Source organism: Oncorhynchus kisutch, linkage group LG15 (genome assembly GCF_002021735.2).
Source record: "Oncorhynchus kisutch isolate 150728-3 linkage group LG15, Okis_V2, whole genome shotgun sequence".
NCBI lineage: Eukaryota > Metazoa > Chordata > Actinopteri > Salmoniformes > Salmonidae > Oncorhynchus > Oncorhynchus kisutch.
The window spans coordinates 56,583,290-56,601,324 of NC_034188.2; the positions used below are offsets into that span (position 1 = coordinate 56,583,290).

At 46.9% G+C, this 18,035-nt stretch overlaps 2 protein-coding genes across 14 annotated transcripts in view; one reads left to right on the top strand and one right to left on the bottom strand.

The window, feature by feature from the left end:
- Window positions 1–3,544, top strand: part of LOC109905523 (SID1 transmembrane family member 2-like) — a 25,028-nt gene extending 21,484 nt beyond the window's left edge. For 4 of the 5 annotated variants that reach the window (XM_031790597.1, XM_020502935.2, XM_031790596.1 and 1 more), the window contains 3 exons: window positions 1,427–1,537; window positions 1,923–2,036; window positions 2,270–3,137. In XM_031790597.1, the coding sequence (XP_031646457.1) occupies window positions 1,427–1,537; window positions 1,923–2,036; window positions 2,270–2,332 (288 nt within the window). In that variant the 3' untranslated portion in view covers window positions 2,333–3,137. Of the gene's footprint in view, window positions 1–1,426; window positions 1,538–1,922; window positions 2,037–2,269 lie in introns of all 5 variants that reach the window. The other variant, XM_020502938.2, reaches the window with a different exon arrangement.
- Window positions 3,424–18,035, bottom strand: part of LOC109904786 (centrosomal protein of 164 kDa) — a 24,782-nt gene continuing 10,170 nt past the window's right edge. For 4 of the 9 annotated variants that reach the window (XM_031790590.1, XM_031790591.1, XM_031790592.1 and 1 more), the window contains 20 exons: window positions 16,539–16,595; window positions 16,352–16,429; window positions 16,016–16,089; window positions 15,291–15,731; window positions 14,955–15,086; window positions 14,430–14,625; window positions 14,102–14,185; window positions 13,825–13,947; window positions 13,556–13,699; window positions 13,373–13,456; window positions 13,166–13,234; window positions 12,833–13,092; window positions 7,043–7,207; window positions 6,629–6,827; window positions 6,336–6,443; window positions 5,345–5,459; window positions 4,838–5,137; window positions 4,600–4,672; window positions 4,379–4,501; window positions 4,087–4,280 (listed from right to left, as the gene is read on the bottom strand). In XM_031790590.1, coding sequence (XP_031646450.1) covers window positions 4,184–4,280; window positions 4,379–4,501; window positions 4,600–4,672; window positions 4,838–5,137; window positions 5,345–5,459; window positions 6,336–6,443; window positions 6,629–6,827; window positions 7,043–7,207; window positions 12,833–13,092; window positions 13,166–13,234; window positions 13,373–13,456; window positions 13,556–13,699; window positions 13,825–13,947; window positions 14,102–14,185; window positions 14,430–14,625; window positions 14,955–15,086; window positions 15,291–15,731; window positions 16,016–16,089; window positions 16,352–16,429; window positions 16,539–16,595 — 2,922 coding nt within the window. In that variant the 3' untranslated portion in view covers window positions 4,087–4,183. Of the gene's footprint in view, window positions 4,281–4,378; window positions 4,502–4,599; window positions 4,673–4,837; window positions 5,138–5,344; window positions 5,460–6,335; window positions 6,444–6,628; window positions 6,828–7,042; window positions 7,208–12,832; window positions 13,093–13,165; window positions 13,235–13,372; window positions 13,457–13,555; window positions 13,700–13,824; window positions 13,948–14,101; window positions 14,186–14,429; window positions 14,626–14,954; window positions 15,087–15,290; window positions 15,732–16,015; window positions 16,090–16,351; window positions 16,430–16,538; window positions 16,596–18,035 lie in introns of all 9 variants that reach the window. The other 5 variants (XM_031790589.1, XM_031790588.1, XM_031790594.1 and 2 more) reach the window with 5 other exon arrangements.

The following is an 18,035-nucleotide window of genomic DNA, read 5'->3' on the forward strand; positions in this document are numbered from 1 at the left end:
AAACCCTGTCTAAGCTGGGGGAGGGAGTCTAAGCTAAATATGGAATTGTTTTAAGATGGTCATACCAAGAATCATTTAGCTATATGATTTTGATCTTTAAGACCACGGATAGTCCCCCAAAAAATCGAAAGAAAGTTTGTTCTGAAGTGTCTGTCCTATATCTGAGAGATATAAGATCAGGAAGCTATACATTTTTTTTAAAAGGCATGTATTTATCCTCATATTTTAGGCACTAAACTATCTCGAGACTGTATATACTTCCATTATTGTTTTTTTAACTGGTACCAGGGACCTTCAGGCCGTCTTGTGAGGCTTGTGGGCACCCTAGAGCAAAACGGAGAACACCATTGTGTTCGTGAGAGTTTCGCCTATAGAGTAGTCAATACTTTTTTGTGAGAAGACCAATTTTCGGGATGTCGACCGGTCTGACTAACACCGCTCTAGCTCTGCCAGATTTCACCGCGATATTGGCAGATGCGGTGGATTGAGATGCAGTCCATGCAAAGAAAATGATATCTCGATCTTAAACAGATTATGTTAATTATATTTCCGTGGTGGCACGGAAATTGTAGGCTAATGGTTCAAAAAATTGATAATAAATCGTATTTTAAATCCACTACAAAATTAAGATCTGTCAATCCGTGTGATTCGTAGGCAGACAAGAAGCCCTTCTCTGCAGTTCCAACACCCTCGGAATAGCTCCCAACTTCCTCCATCTCCTCATCAAAGAGCCACTGCTCGTCACTCCTCCCACACCAAAGCCTTAGTCCTCTCGTGTTCAGGGTCTCTCTCACTGTCACTCTGTAAAAGAGAAAACCGCGCCCCACCTCCCTGTACAAGTCGATCAGACTGCTCTCCTCCTGCCCAGGCAGGTGCTGGCTGTTCTCAAGGAACATGGCCATGTGTCTGAGCTGGTTTTGTCCAGTACTGCTCGTACCCCCACAGACCCAGGCTGCCCGCTTCCACCTGTGCTGTCCATGATACACCCTGGACAAATCGCTGGATGTAGTCGCTGATCCATTTCTCAATGAATCTTTCAAAAGCAGGAGCTTCTGGTATTGAGGTTGTTGCCACCAAAACTGAGTTCCAAATCAACATTGGCATCTAACAACCAAACATTCTAAATTCACAACATTCCACTATAGTGGCTCTATTCAATTGTGATATCATCATAGTCAAATGTCAATGTATTTGTATGATTTAGAATCACCATGGGAATGAAAGGATTTGAAATCATGAATGACTAACTCTTAGCAACAGACATTCTAAATTCAAACATTCTACCAAATGTGCTTTGTTTGATTGTTGCCATATTCTAACAGTTTTGGATATAGAAAGTGCACATCTGACACATGAAACGACGTAGAACATGTTCCGCGTGTACAATCACAGGTGATGTTGTGTTTCTGTGTGTGTGTGTGTGTAGCTCCGCAGTGGTGAGAGGATCCAGTGCATGGCCATGGTGTGTATCCTCTTCACGGCCGTGGTGTGGGGCTTCGCTCTCTTCTTCTTCTTCCAGGGCCTCAGTACCTGGCAGGTCAGCACAACACACACACAATGACCTTACAGATCAGTGGCTTCCACCACACGTCAGCCTTACACACCCCCATGACAGGGTCAGCCGTTCCATGTATTCAAACTGTTCCAGAGCTAACACACCTGATTCAACTAGTCCATCAAGCCCTTGTCTGTGTAGGTAAGTTGATTCAGGTATGCTAGTTCAGGTCTACAATAAAATAGTGAAAGTTCTAGGGGTCTCCGACGAGAAGTTTGTCAACTCCTGCCCCAATGGGATTCATGGTATCTGTAGTACCACATTGAAAACATCACATGCTCACACGACACATGCCATGGTCACATAACCCCAACATTCTCATGTCACTTTGGCGCTGACTGCTTTGTCCCCTCTCCCCCTGCCGTAGAAAACCCCTGCCGAGTCCCGGGAACACAACCGTGATTGCATCGTGCTCTCCTTCTTCGACGACCACGACATCTGGCACTTCCTGTCCTCCATTGCCATGTTTGGTTCCTTCCTGGTGAGTGTGTATGTGTGTGCACATCGCTGGGGAGGGCCATGTGGCACTCATTTCATAGTATTATAAATTGGAGGGGAATACATAGATTTCACACCGTGGACATGGTTACTGCACACGTCATTCAGCAATAGATCATAAGTGGCTGAGCTTTGATGAAGACCCCATTCCTGACCCATACATACCCAGATAGTAACATCTTATATAGTGACTGACTCCTCTGCTTTCTCTGCCAGGTTCTCCTCACCATGGACGATGACTTGGACGACGTCCAGAGAGACAAGATTTTCGTCTTCTGAGAAAGCTACTCTCTGGCTCCGCCTTAACATTTATTGCTGGCCAGTAGTGACACATTGGCAACTGAGACACCCAATGGCATGTCTCCCTGACTGCAGGCGGGCTGGGCATCTCTCAGCCAATCAAAGAGCTGGGGAAGGACGGTGCGCCCTCCCCGGAGTTGGAATCTGTATGGACACTTGGCGTGCCAATCAATGAGTCTGGTTCACCAGGACATGCTGACATTTCTCCTTACTGCCATCCAATACTACTGTGGTCGTTGTGTTTTCTTATTGCTGATAACCGTTTGAATTTAATTTATATTGCATCATTCACCTGCAACTCCATCAATGCATTTAAACGTGTATAGTGTGTGGGGGGAGTGAGAACACTCCATGTCCAGTCTGTCTGTGGCCTTTAATGTTCTGATCATGCGCGTGGTTTGTATTTCTATGGCTGTCTGATACTGGATGGATCTGTCCCAGAGAGAGATCAACGATTGTATTTTAATTACTAACCACGTCCGGGGCGGCAGGGTAGCCTAGTGGTTAGAGCGTTGGACTAGTAACCGGAAGGTTGCAAGTTCAAACCTCCGAGCTGACAAGGTACAAATCTGTCGTTCTGCCCCTGAACAGGCAGTTAACCCACTGTTCCTAGGCAGTCATTGAAAATAAGAATTTGTTCTTAACTGACTTGCCTAGTTAAATAAAGGTACAATTTAAAAAATAAACTAACTACGTCCTTAGCTGGTGAGAAGAATAGATTTTGCACTGTAGGATAAGAACTTGGGACTATGTGACTACTGAATAAAGTTTTTGTCCACGATGATAAAGGTGTAGTCTTCGCATTAGTACAATCTGTCTCTAGGTTTTGCATTTTAAGTAACTGACAAGCAGGATGAAGAGGAAATCCAGACTTAAGGACCTGGGTTGTGTTCATTAGGCACTGAAATGGAAGTTACTGACAATCATGGAGAGACTACCTGAACTTGTCCAAGAAATTCTCATTTAAGTTGCAACACTTTCTGTTGGGTGTCCCAATGAATACAACGCTGGTGATCACTTCTTAATGTAGACATACTGAAACATGAAAAAGAATGAAAGTTTGACATTATGAATATACACCACTTTACATTTATTAAAACGTTTCTTATAAAAAAATATGGTAAAAATGTCATACGTCTATCTGCACAGTAAAACACTGGAAGAGTCCCTCTTACCAGAATTTCATAAAGACTGCGAATCCCTCACAAGTCATTGTCTTGCCCTTGTAGTGGTTATTATGGTATGGCTTGAATTTCTCACACAGCGGAATGAGTGATACGTCTCTTATACAACCTGATACCATGACAATGATCAACAGTATCTCACTCCAACCTAGAGATGTCTCTCCTAATAAAGTGAAACACCTATTGTATATGTCACAACTATGCAATCTGCTTTTGAAACATTTAAATAGCCAGAGGCCAAAAAATTGGGAAATAAACTGGTTTGTTGACTACGGGGCTATTGTCTCCATAATCCCAAGCTATTCACCCTTGCATGCCAATGGAATAAAATGAGTCCACTGAAACACAATCGCAGCTAAAGCGGAGTTCACCAGAGGACAGACGTCTTAAAAATGTATCTTACAGTAATCTGATATGTAAATCTGGTTGTAGAGGAATCCTAGCTCTGGTCCAGGGCGTTCCTTTGGTCCACACATAGTCGAGGGGGTTCCTCTAGTAACGCCCTGGACCAGAGCTAGAGGGATCCCTGCATTACTCCAAGTTAATTTTAAAAACCCACCCCTGTCCTTAGCCCTTTTTCAGTAACGGTACATCTTTATCTGCTTGTGTTGATCCTTGCTCCATATGTAACTCCACCCACCCCCCTTTAGTAATGGTACACTTTAATCTGGTTGTTGTCATCCAGGCTCAACTGGACCAGTCCACTCATAGTTGGGGGGGTCCGATAACGTGTGAACAGAGGTCTGATGAAAACCTGTTAAGGACATTTACAAGACTGAACCAAGCTCCATTATAAAGTTGTGCAATGTGGTAATGTGTGAGCATTTTTACACTAGGATACACACTGGGGTCTTTCCTGCGTGTCTCCAGCCATCTCTTGTTGCCGTCGATCAGACCCTGTAGCCTCTGGCCATCCATCTCCACCGACTTAGGCTGCATGGAGGACAGACTACGAGCCTGCTCGCTAACACAAACACACATGTCTTTAGTACCTTCCTTCAACAAGACAGACTACTGTGAAAGGGATGAGTGACGGTTATAACAAATCATTTCTCTATTTACCTTGCAGGACTGTACCCTGAATAAAGTGTATGCGTCCTCAAGGAACTGGTGGCTATGGACTCAATAGGAGCCCCTATGGAAGAAGGGACAAAGATAAGTGAAGTCTTGTTAAACCAATAAACTAACTCATCACCCCACCTGAAACTACACAGAACAGAGTTCTTCAGTCCACAGAACTAAATAGAATGCGTATTTAATATAACATATATGATATTGAATCTCTTTGGCTGAGATGTACCAGGGAAGAGCTTGGCCCAGCGGCTGTTGAGCAGGTCCTCAGAACCCCGTGGCTGGATGGAGGTGCTGTGAGGGGCCCACGCCCAGGAGGGCCCAGACAGAGGCATGGTGAGCTGTGAAAGAGGCATTGAGGTGGGGGTTCGGGGCTGTGAGAGGGGCAGGGGTAGGGGGAGAGGCTGGTAAGGGGTCTGGCGTTGGGTCAGGGAGCCCAGGGCCCCCAGGACTGTGCTGAGCTGGCCAGAGATGTGCTGGAGCGACTCAGCTAAGTGCTGCACCTTAGCTGGCACTGTGGGCTCCTCACCTGGAGAGGAGAGATAGAGAGGGAAAGGGAGGCAATGTCAGAACACATGAAGAACAAGGGATGAGCTGTGAAAGAGAGGAAGGAGTGGGTGAAAGGGGGGGGGCGGGGAAGGAGGAATAATAAAGAGGGAGAGAGAGTATGATAATAATTTGGCAGAGGAGGAGTACAGGCCTGCTATGAATACTCCAGTATGTCTGTCTCTCTCACCAGGGCCATCAAGGCCATTGCTGACGCTGCTCATATCCGATTCAGTCACATCAAAGGCCACCTTTCTATCAGTCACCAGTCTGTCCTGGTCATCATAGTAGTGATGAGGGGAGACCTGGGCAAGATAAAGCAAGAGAAAAAACAAACTCCATACTTTTGTACTTGCCATTAACTCTAACACACGTTTTCTCTTACTATCATTGACTTCGCTGAAAGTGGTATGCGATTGTCTTACCTAACTACCGTAAGTTGAATGCACTGACTAAGTTTCTCTGGATAGGAGTGTCTGCTAAATGACCAAAATGTTATGTAAAAATTTAAACGCGTACATACAGTGAGCGTTGCAAAACATTAGGAACACCTTCCTAATATTGAGTTGCACCACCTTTTGCCCTCAGAATAGCCTCAATTTGTCAGGGCATGGACTCTACAAGGTGCTGAAAACGTTTCCCAGGGATGTTGGCCCATGTTGGCGCACAGTTCTGTCATGTTGGCGGGATGTCCTTTGGGTGGTGGACCATTCTTGATACACACAGGAAATTGTTGAGTGTGAAAAATCCAGCAGCGTTGCAGTTCTTGGCACACTCAAACCGGTGCACCCAGCCCTTACTACCACACCCTTTTCAAAGGCACCTAAAATATTTTGCCTTGCCCAGCAACCCCGTGAATGACACACATCCACAATCCATGTCTCAATTGTCTAAAGGCTTAAAAATCCTTCTTTAACCTGTCTCCTCCCCTTCATCTACACAGATTGAAGAGGATTTAACAAGTGACATCAATAAGGGATCACAGCTTTCACCTGGATTCACTTGGTCAGTCTGTGTCATGGAAAGAGCAGGTGTTCTTAATGTTTTGTCTGTTCAGTGTACAGTGTGTTTATTAGCTATTCCAGTATGCCTAACGTTATGGGCATGGTATGTAGTACAGGTGGGGTACAGGGGGCAGGATATGTGGTATATAAACGTGTTATGGTGTACTACTAAGGCACCTCTTCAGCTACGGAGCTCTCTAGCTGTTGCAGTCTCTCCTCCTTCCTGCGTAGCAGCGAGTTCCCCCTCTTCACAGTCACCCTCAACTCCTCCACGTCACTGGCCTCCTGAGGAACAGAAGAGGAAACGAAAGAGAGAGACAGAGAGTGGGGGAAAGAGAGAGAGAAAAATTATCCAGGGACAGTTACATACGGAGGTCATGCATACTCTCTCACTTCATGAATGTTCGACACAAGAGCACTAGGGCCGGGTGTAGGAGTCTATAAGGGATAAGGAAGGGAGTCACACTTACACGCACCTGCTGCAGGTTCCTGTACATCTCCTGTGTGGCCTGGGCGTGGCTGGTGGTGTTGGGGTACTGAGAGGAGCTGGACTGGGCCTGAGCTGCCTGCAGTGCTGCCTGTCTCTCACTCAGACGACCACTCTCCCTCTCCAGGAAGCGCCGGGCTTTCTGCAGGGACAGGCCCTCAGAGGAGATATACTGACGCAAGCTGGGAGAGGGAAGAGAGAGAGAGGCACACACACACACATAGAAGTTAGTCAGGATTGAAGGGTGCAACATGTATGCTCACACACACACACACACACACACACACACACACACACACACACACACACACACACACACACACACACACACACACACACACACACACACACACACACACACACACACACACACACACACACACACACACACACATACTCATCCAAGACAGGAGGTTCTTTCAGATCTTCCACATGCAGCACTCTCTCCCGTCCAGCAGTAGAGGGCGGTGCCTCGCTATCCTTCTCCTCCTTCCTCGCCTCCTCCTCCTCTGTTCTGTCCAGTCTAGTAGTAGGCCTCTTGATCTCACTCTGCTCCAAATCACTGCAATAAAATCACATGTTAGTAACTGAAATAGTACTGACATTGGAATAACATTGAACCTTCAGTATGACTAAGGTGACCTGCCTAAATGACTACCGACTCGTAGCAAACACATCTGTAGCCATGAAGTGCTTTGAAAAGGATGGTCATGGCTCACATCAACACCATTGTCCCAGAAACCCTAGACCCACTCCAATTTGCATACCGCCCTAACAGAGCCACAGATGATGCAATCTCTATTGCACTCCACACTGCCCTTTCCCACCTGGACAAAAGGAACACATATGTAAGAATGCTGTTCATTGACTACAGCTCAGCGTTCAACACCATAGTGACCTCAAAGCTCATCAATAAGCTAAGGACCCTGGGACTAGAGGTCGACCGATTATGATTTTTCAACGCCGATACAGATTATTAGAGGACCAAAAAAAGCATATACCGATTAAATCGGCAGATTTATTTATATATATATATATATATATTTGTAATAATGAGAATTACAACAATACTGAATGAACACTTTTATTTTAACTTAATATAATAAAATAAAATCTATTTAAATAAATTTATATAAAATCTATTTAGTCTGAAATAAATAATGAAACATGCTCAATTGTGGTTTAAATCAATCATTAAATCAGTGCAATATGTGTCATGTAAAAAAGCTCATGTTTAAGTTCCTTCCTCAGAACATATGAAAGCTGGTGGTTCAATATTCCCAGTTCTTCAATATTCCCAGTTAAGAAGTTTTAGGTTGTAGTTATACACTTAAAATTATTTCACTTAAAATTCCCTGTATCACAATTCCAGTGGGTCAGAAGTTTACATGCACGAACTTGACTGTGCCTTTAAACAGCTTGGAAAATTCTAGAAAACGATGACATGGCTTTAGAAGCTTCTGATAGGCTAATTGACATGATTTGAGTCAATTGGAGGTGTACCTGTAGATGTATTTCAAGGCCTACATTCAAACTCAGTGTCTCTTTGCTTGAAATAATGGGAAAATCCAAACAAAACAGCCAAGAATTCAGAAAAAAACAATAGACCTCCACAAGTCTGGTTCATCCTTGAAAGCAATTTCCGAACACCTGAAGGTACCACATTCATCTGTACAAAGAATAGTACACAAGTATAAACACCATGGGACCACGCAGCCGCCATACAGCTCAGGAAGGAGATGCGTTCTGTCTCCTAGAGATGAACGTACTTTGGTGCGAAAAGTGAAAATCAATCCCAAAACAACAGCAAAGGACATTGTGAAGATGCTGGAGGAAACAGGTACAAAAGTATCTATATCCACAGTAAAACAAGTCCTATATCGACATAACCTGAAAGGCTGCTCAGCAAGGAAGAAGCCACTGCTCCAAAACCGCCATAAAAAAGCCAGACTAAGTTTTGCAACTGCAAATGGGGACAAAGATTGTACTTTTTGGATGATTGTCCTCTGGTCTGATGAAACAAAAATAGAACTGTTTGGCCATAATGACCATCGTTATGTTTGGAGGAAAAAGGGGGAGGCTTGCAAGCCAAAGAACACCATCTCAACCGTGAAGCACGGGGGTGGCAGCATCATGTTGTGAGGGTGCTTTGTTGCAAGAGGGACTGGTGCACTTCACAAAATAGATGGCCTCATGAGGAAGGAAAATTATGTGGATATATTGAAGTAACATCTCAAGACGTCAGTCAGGAAGTTAAAGCTTGGTCGCAAATGGGTCTTCCAAATGGACAATGACCCCAAGCATACTTCCAAAGTTTTGGCAAAATGGCTTAAGGACAACAAAGTCAAGGTATTGGAGTGGCCATTACAAATCCCTGACCTCATCCTATAGAAAATGTGTGGGCAGAACTGAAAATGCGTGTGCGAGCAAGGAGGCCAACTAACATGACTCAGTTACACCAGCTCTGTCAGGAGGAATGGGCCAACATTCACCCAACGTATTGTGGGAAGCTTGTCGAAGGTTACCCAAAACATTTGACCCAAGTTAAACAATTTAAAGGCAATGCTACCAGATACTAATTGAGTGTATGTAAACTTCTGACCCAATGGGAATGTGATGAAATAAATAATTCTCTCAACTATTATTCTGACATTTCACATTCTTAAAATAAAGTGGTGATCCTAACTGACCCAAGGTAGGGAATTTTTACTAGGATTAAATGTCAGAATTTAAACTGAGTTTAAATGTATTTGGCTAAGGTGTATGTAAACTTCCGACTTTGTTACGGCTTTCTTCCGTCGAAGGAGAGTCGGAACAAAATGCAGCGCGGTTAATTCGATACATGTTTAATGAAGACAAAACACGATCAATACAAAAACAATGAACGGAACGTGAAAACCTATACAGCCTATCTGGTGGAATACAAAACACTGAGACAGGAACAATCACCCACAAAAACACTCACAGAATATGGCTGCCTAAATATGGTTCCCAATCAGAGACAACGATAATCACCTGACTCTGATTGAGAACCGCCTCAGGCAGCCATAGACTACGTAGACACCCCACAAAACCCCTAAGACAAAAACACACCACAATAACCCATGTCACACCCTGGCCTGACCAAATAATTAAAGAAAACACAAAATACTAAGACCAAGGTGTGACAGACTTCAACTGTACATTCGTGCAACGATTGTGCTTTTGTTAAATCATCACCGATTTGGCGAAGTAGGCTGTGATTTGATGAAGAATTAACAGGCACCGCATTGATTATATGCAACGCAGGACAAGCTAGTTAATTAACCTAGTAATATCATCAACCATGTGTAGTTAACTAGTGATTATGTGAAGATTTTTTTTATTTTTATAAGATAAGTTTAATGCTAGCTAGCAACTGACCTTGGCTCCTTGCTGCACTCGCATAACAGGTGGTCAGTCAGCCTGCCAAGCAGTTTCCTCGTGGAATGCAATGTAATCGGTAATCAGCGTCCAAAAATGCTGATTACCGATTGTTATGAAAACTTGAAATCGGCCGACCTCTTCCTGGGACTAAACACCTCCCTCTGCAACTGGATCCTGGATTTCCTGACAGGCCACCCCCAGGTGGTAAGGGTAGGTAACAACACCCACCGCACTGATCCTCAACACAGGGGCCCCTCAGGGGTGTGTGCTCAGTCCCCTCCTGTACTCCCTGTTCACTCATGACTGCACGGCTGTAGTGGAGCAGGTTGAGAGCTTCAAGTTCCTTGGTGTACACATCACCAACAAACTAACATGGTCCAAGCACACCAAGACACTTGTGAAGAGGGCACTACAAAACATATTCCCCCTCAGTAGACTGAAAAGATTTGGCATGGGTCCTCAGATCCTCAAAAGGTTTACAGCTGCACCATCGAGAGCATCCTGACGAGTTGCATCACTGCCTGGTATGACAACTGCTCGGCCTCCGACCGAAAGCCAGAGGGTAGTGTGTACAGACCAGTACAGCACTGGGGCCAAGCTTCCTGCCATCCAGGACCTCTATACCAGGCGGTGTCAGAGGAAGGCCCTAAAAAGTGTCAAAGACTCCAGCCACCCTAGTCATAGACGGTTCTCTCTGCAACCGCACGGCAGGCGGTACCGGAGTGCCAAGTCTAAGTCCGAGAGCCTTCTAAACAGCTTCTACCCCCAAGCTATAAGACTCCTGAACATCTAATCAAATGGCTACTCAGACTTCATCGACCTTGCCAAGGCTTTCTGTCAATCACCATATTCTTATCGGCAGACTCAGTGGCCTCGGTTTTTCTGATGACTGCCTTGCCTGGTTCACCAACTACTTTGCAGACAGAGTTCAGTGTGTCAAATCGGAGGGCATGCTGTCCAGTCCTCTGGCAGTCTCTATGGGGGTGCCACAGGGTTCAATTCTCGGGCCGACTCTTTTCTCTGTATATATCAATGATGTTGCTCTTGCTGCGGGCGATTCCCTGATCCACCTCTACGACACCATTCTGTATACTTCCGGCCCGTCCTTGGACACTGTGTTATCTAACCTCCAAACGAGCTTCAATGCCATACAACACTCCTTCTGTGGCCTCCAACTGCTCTTAAACGCTAGTAAAACCAAATGCATGCTTTTCAACCGTTCGCTGCCTGCACCCGCACACCCGACTAGCATCACCACCCTGGATGGTTCCGACCTAGAATATATGGACATCTATAAGTACCTAGGTGTCTGGCTAGACTGTAAACTCTCCTTCCAGACTCATATCAAACATCTCCAATCTAAAATGAAATCTAGAGTCGGCTTTCTATTCCGCAACAAAGCCTCCTTCACTCACGCCGCCAAACTTACCCTAGTAAAACTGACTTATCCTACCGATCCTCGACTTCGGCGATGTCATCTACAAAATAGCTTCCAACACTCTACTCAGCAAACTGGATGCAGTTTATCACAGTGCCATCCGTTTTGTTACTAAAGCACCTTATACCACCAACCACTGCGACCTGTATGCTCTAGTCGGCTGGCCCTCGCCACATATTCGTCGCCAGACCCACTGGCTCCAGGTCATCTACAAGTCCATGCTAGGTAAAGCTCCGCCTTATCTCAGTTCACTGGTCACGATGGCAACACCCACCCGTAGCACGCGCTCCAGCAGGTGTATCTCACTGATCATCCCTAAAGCCAACACCTCAATTGGCCGCCTTTCGTTCCAGTTCTCTGCTGCCTGAAGTTGGAGACTTTTATCTCCCTCACCAACTTCAAACATCTGCTATCTGAGCAGCTAACCGATCGCTGCAGCTGTACATAGTCTATCGGTAAATAGCCCACCCAATTTTACCTACCTCTTCCCCATACTGTTTATATTTATTTACTTTTCTGCTCTTCTGCACACCAATGTCTCTACCTGTACATGACCATCTGATAATTTATCACTCCAGTGTTAATCTGCAAAATTGTAATTATTTGCCTACCTCCTCATGCCTTTTGCACACGATGTAATAGACTCTCTTTTTTTCCCCTTTTTTTTTCTACTGTGTTATTGACTTGTTAATTGTTTACTCCATGTGTAACTCTGTGTTGTTGTCTGTTCACACTGCTGTGCTTTATCTTGGCCAGGTCGCAGTTGCAAATGAGAACTTGTTCTCAACTAGCCTACCTGGTTAAATAAAGGTGAAATAAACATTTAAAAATTTAAAACATTTGCATTGCACCCCCTCACCCCCTCTTTTACGCCGCTGCTACTCTGTTATTATCTATGCATAGTCACTTTAATAACTCTACCTACATGTGCATATTACCTCAATTACCTGGACTAACCGGTGCGCCCGCACATTGACTACCCGGTACCCCCTGTATATAGTCTCTCTATTGTTATTTTACTGCTGCTCTTTAATTACTTGTTCCTTTTATTTCTTATTTTTATTCATATTTTTTTAACTGCATCGTTGGTTAAGGGCTTTTCACTGAAAGGTCTACACCTGTTGTATTCGGCGCATGTGACTAATGCAATTTGATTTGATGACTAGATCAACCGCTTGACAAAGAGCTCAGTAGTCTGCAAGCTAGACATGAAGTCTCCCACTAAGTCTGAAAGACATGCTACTGTCAGTTGCAAGTTGACAATAAAACAGGAGTGAACGGAGGTTGACCTGAACTAACAGGCCAGGTGTGTGTGTGTGTGTGTGTGTGTGTGTGTGTGTGTACCTGACTCTGCGGCACAGCCGATCACAGCGCTCCTGCAGCAGCTCCACCTTGCTCTCTAGCCGGTCCCGCTCCTCCTTCATCTTCCTGCTCTCCTCCTTCGCTTTGTCCCTCTCCTCCTTAATTGTCTCCAACTCGTCTCTCACTTTGGTCCTCTCCTCCCTCGCTCTCTCCGCCTCCTGCCTCGCCCTGTCCCTCTGTCCTTCCACCCGCTCCAGATCCTCTCTCAGTCCATCTCTCTCCTGCATGACTCCAGGCAGAGCCTGAAAACATCACAGGCTTAAAATCTACAGCATGACGAAGACAGAGGTGGTGACGATGATGATGAATCCTCACCTCTATTCCTCTGTCTATCTCATCCTCTTCATCCCCAAGCTGCTGCCGCCTCTTCTTCAAATTCGCTGCCTGAAAGGTGCATCTCCTTTAATCAACAGCGCCCAACCACACACATACAGTTCATTCCATTCCATAGCCTAGGCCATCCCTACGTCTTCCAGGTAGTCATGAATACACATATCAGTGCAACAGTGATTGATTGACTACCTGGGTCTTCAGTGTTGCCTCCTGGGTCTTCAGTTCTCTGGCTCTCAGCTCCAGCTTGTCCCCCAGCTCCTGAATCCCTGCCTCCTAAGGGATGACATAGGTGTTTGGAGATGATACACGGTGTGTGTGTGTGTCTGTGTGTGTGTGTGTTCGTGCCGCACGTGTGTGTCTCTCTGTCCTCACCTTGCGTGTGTGCGTCTGGCGGGTCTTGGAGAGCTGGGAGTCTAGCTGTGTACGGAGTCTCTCCAGCTGGGCGCTGTGGGTGGCCAGCAGGCGATCCCTCTCCTCCTGCAGGGCACACAGCAACTGCTCCCTTTGGACAGCCTCCTGGAGGACAAACGCACACACATGCAGACACATCCAGACGCACAGACACACACACAGACACAAATAGATAATGAGTTAGCAGCAGGCCTGTTACAAGAAGCTGTGACCCTTGAACTGTGTCTCACCTGGTCCAGATAATTGTCTCTGATTGAGTTGAGTTCTCTGCGGTGGTCGTCTTTGAGCTGCTCCAGCTTCCTGCCGTGGTCACGCTGCACTTCCTCCCTCACTTCCTGGAGCACGTCTCCCAACTGGACCAAGACAGTGAGTGGGAAGGATACATAATGTCACAACACTTCATAGGGTTTAGACTGACACTGTTATGGTAATATGTCGTCAGTGAGATGAGGGGCTAAAAGTTTGTGTACCAAAGGTGGGAAGTAGTGTGTGTGTGTTCTCTATCACCTCTTTTTGGTACTCTGCTAGATGTTGCTCTGGGCTACGAGGGCTCTTCAACTCCCTCCGCCTCTCACTGGCACTGCTTCTCCCCTAAGACAACAACACACTGTCTTCAACCATCATCAGTGTGACACACACATACACCACACTATCCTAGACTCCCTCCACGCATTCCCCACACAAAAACCCAAACACATGAGTCCAGACAGTACACATTCAGTTGTTTCAAGTACACGTGTGTATTGGAAGGCCCCTCTCCTATACCTCCACTCCTCCCTTCTCCGAACCCCACCGCCACTCTCCCACCTCCCCCTCCCACCTCCCCTTCCCCCACCTCCTGTTTGAGGGAGTCGAGTTGCTCCTCCCGCTCCCCAAGCAGTCTCCGCTTCTCCGCATGTAGCTCCTCCTCTGACTCCTCCCTCAGTCGCTGTAGGTCCCGCCTCTTCTGGGCCTCTATCCTCTCTCGCTCCGCCTCTCTCTCTGCCTCCAGGGTGGCACGCAGCTGCCTCAGCATCGCCTCGCCCTCCTCCCTGATAAAAACAACAAACACACGCGAACGTAGCAAGCACGCACACACAATCATTTCCTAGCTCAAATATTTTTTTGGTCTTGTTTTTCTCCAGTGGCCAAGCGGTATGGTATACCTACTGTATGTGTAGTAAGAATGTATTACCTTAGCACAGAATAGTTATGTGAAGTAGTGTCATATTCATACGGCTATGGTCGCTGGGCGTGTGATCTAAGGGTCACTGGAGCACTCCAGGGCGATTGCTGTCATGCGAATAAGTGTGTGTGTGTGTGTGTGTGTGTGTGTGCTTAAGCAGATGGATGAATTGTAGAGAGAGATGAGATGAGTCACCTGACGTTGCGTTGCTGGTTCTCTCTCTCCCTCCGGGCCATCTCCCTCAGCTCCAGTAGCCTGCTTTCAGACTCCACACTCAGCCTGTTCTCCTCTTCCCTCCCCTTACTCTGGAGCCTCTCCCTCAGGCTCCTGGAAGACCGGTCAGGACCAGAACACACACACAGCAGCGGGTGAGATAAGCAGCACTGTCACACAGCACTAAGCATCAACACTGAGTCATATCCTCTCACTATCACAGGGAGCATCACAGCTCACAAATACTACTATAAAAGTGGACATTAGTGGAGATTGAGGGAGGTTGACCACTCTGTGGCCTGCTGCTTGGATGCCTACCTGACCCTCTCTTCGCTCTCCTCCTTCAGCCTCTGTTCCTCCTCTTCCTCCTCCCGCCTCAGCTCCTCCTGAAGTAGGCGCACCTTCTCCAGCCTCTCACGCAGCGCATGCTCCTTCTCCTCCTCTATCTCCCTCTCAGTCTCCCTCCTCTCCTTGTCCCTCTCCTCCTCCTGGGTCCTTCTGCTGTCCGCCCCCTGTCTGGGGGCTTCCTCCTTGTAGTGGTTGTGAGGGCTCCTAACTAGGCGGCCTCTGGAGGTGTCAGGCCGCTTGACCCCCTGGACCCCCGGCACCCCTAGGCTGGCGCTGGTGCTAACCCCCTCAGCCCGCGGCCGGGGCTCCGGCTCAGAATGGGAGGACCCTGTGTCCTGTTGGGATTCACTGGACTGGCTGGGGTGCCTGTCCTCCATTGCTGGATCCTCTCTGCCTGCAGCTTGAAGACGCCTGCAGAGTGGGGGCGGGGAGGGAGGGAGGGAGGGAGGGAGGGAGGGAGGGAGGGAGGGAGGGAGGGAGGGAGGGAGGGAGGGAGGGAGGGAGGGAGGGAGGGAGGGAGGGAGGTCAGATAAATGATTTGGCTCAGCTCTAGACTGCAGATCTGTACGAGAGACATACTACTGCAGCAGTGACAGTGACAATAGGCTTGTATCACAATGTGTGTTTCAAATTCAGAGAGGACATTCTACTGAAGTATGGGCATTTATCAGAATCAGAAAGTCTTGTCTGCCAACCTCTCTGCAGCTTCTGCCCTCTTCCTCCGTTCCTTCTCCTCTGCCGCACTGACTTTCACTTTGCCCTCTTCATCCTGCGAAAGATATTTTTTTAGATGAATAGCAAATGCTAACATCTAACTCCACGTGGCATGATGTGAGTGTTACTCTCAAAATAAAACAACGGTACAAACTGTGCCTACAGACTCTACAGAGAACCACTGTGACTGAGAACATCCAAGTGAGGAAGGAGAGACTGTAGCTGAGGAGGAAGGAGGTGAAGAGGAGAGCCAGGATGAAGAGGGGCGAGCGAGGGAGAAAAAGAAAAGAGAGGAGGAGGAGGAGAAAGTGTGGTACCTGCAAGAGTGGACTAACAGCAGGGGAGAGATCCTTCAGGTCCAGGACTTTCTCTGACAACTTGGAGCCAAAACCAGACTAAAGGGAAAATGGAACAGAACACTATTAGTGTTTACTAAACACACCCCTTGATAATATCTGTTTAAATTTTACATTACAAAGCATGTTGTCAAGCCACAGAAAGTACCCTGAGGTCCTTGGTGGAGGAGGAGGCCACCTCCATGTGCTCGCATGCCTCGGACTGCTGATGTAAACACACACTCAGTCACTGACAGGAAGCATAGTGCCACCGTATCACCTCAACAAGAAAGAAAGAAAGAAAGAAAGAAAGAAAAGAAAGAAAGAAAGAAAGAAAGAAAGAAAGAAAGAAAGAAAGAAAGAAAGAAGAAAGAAAGAAAGAAAGAAAGAAAGAAAGAAAGAAAAAGAAAGAAAGACAGACAGAAAGAGACAGACAGACAGACAGACAGACAGACAGACAGACAGACAGACAGACAGACAGACAGAACAGACAGACAGACAGACAGACAGACAGACAGACAGACAGACAGACAGACAGACAGACAGACAGACAGACAGACAGACAGACAGACAGACAGACAGACAGACAGACAGACAGACAGACAGACAGACAGACAGACAGACAGACAGACAGACAGACAGACAGACAGACAGACAGACAGACAGACAGACAGACAGACAGACAGACAGACAGACAGACAGACAGACAGACAGACAGACAGACAGACAGACAGACAGACAGACAGACAGACAGACAGACAGACAGACAGACAGACAGACAGACAGACAGACAGACAGACAGACAGACAGACAGACAGACAGACAGACAGACAGACAGACAGACAGACAGACAGACAGACAGACAGACAGACAGACAGACAGACAGACAGACAGACAGACAGACAGACAGACAGACAGACAGACAGACAGACAGACAGACAGACAGACAGACAGACAGACAGACAGACAGACAGACAGACAGACAGACAGACAGACAGACAGACATGTATGTATGTATGTATGTATGTATGTATGTATGTATGTATGCTGCCATTCTCAGCAATACACACCCAGTTACACAGGAGGACACACAGCAACTATGAAGGCTCTCGTAGTAGGGCAAAGCAAGTACAGCAGCAAAGGGACAATACACTAGTCAACAGCACAGAGCAGCCATCCCATGGCTTGATGAGCAAAGCTTGGGAAGACAAGCGTCAAAGAGTCAGACAAAATACCCATACCACGCAAACACATGGCTGGTCAAGCAAGTAGTAGAGACAGAGAAACAAAGGCTACAGTACTGCAAGTTTGGAGTGAGAGGACAGGGCTGCCTTGGGGGCTGTCTGAGAGGGTAGGGGTGCCTTGGGTGCTGTCTGAGAGGGTGGGGCTGCCTTGGGGGCTGTCAGAGGGGGTGGGGCTGCCAGAGAAGGTTGGGCTGCCTTGGGGGCTGGATGAAAGGATTAGAGTGCCTTGGTGGTAGACTTAGAGGATGGGGCCAAGTGGGCTGTTTGAGACGATAGGGATGGCTAGGGGGCTGACAGAGGATGGGGCTGCCTTGGGTATGGCTGAGAGGATAGGGCTGCCTAGAGGTTTGTCTGAGAGGATAGGGCTGCCTAGAGGTTTGTCTGAGATGATATGGCTGCCAAGAGGTTTGTCTGAGAGGATA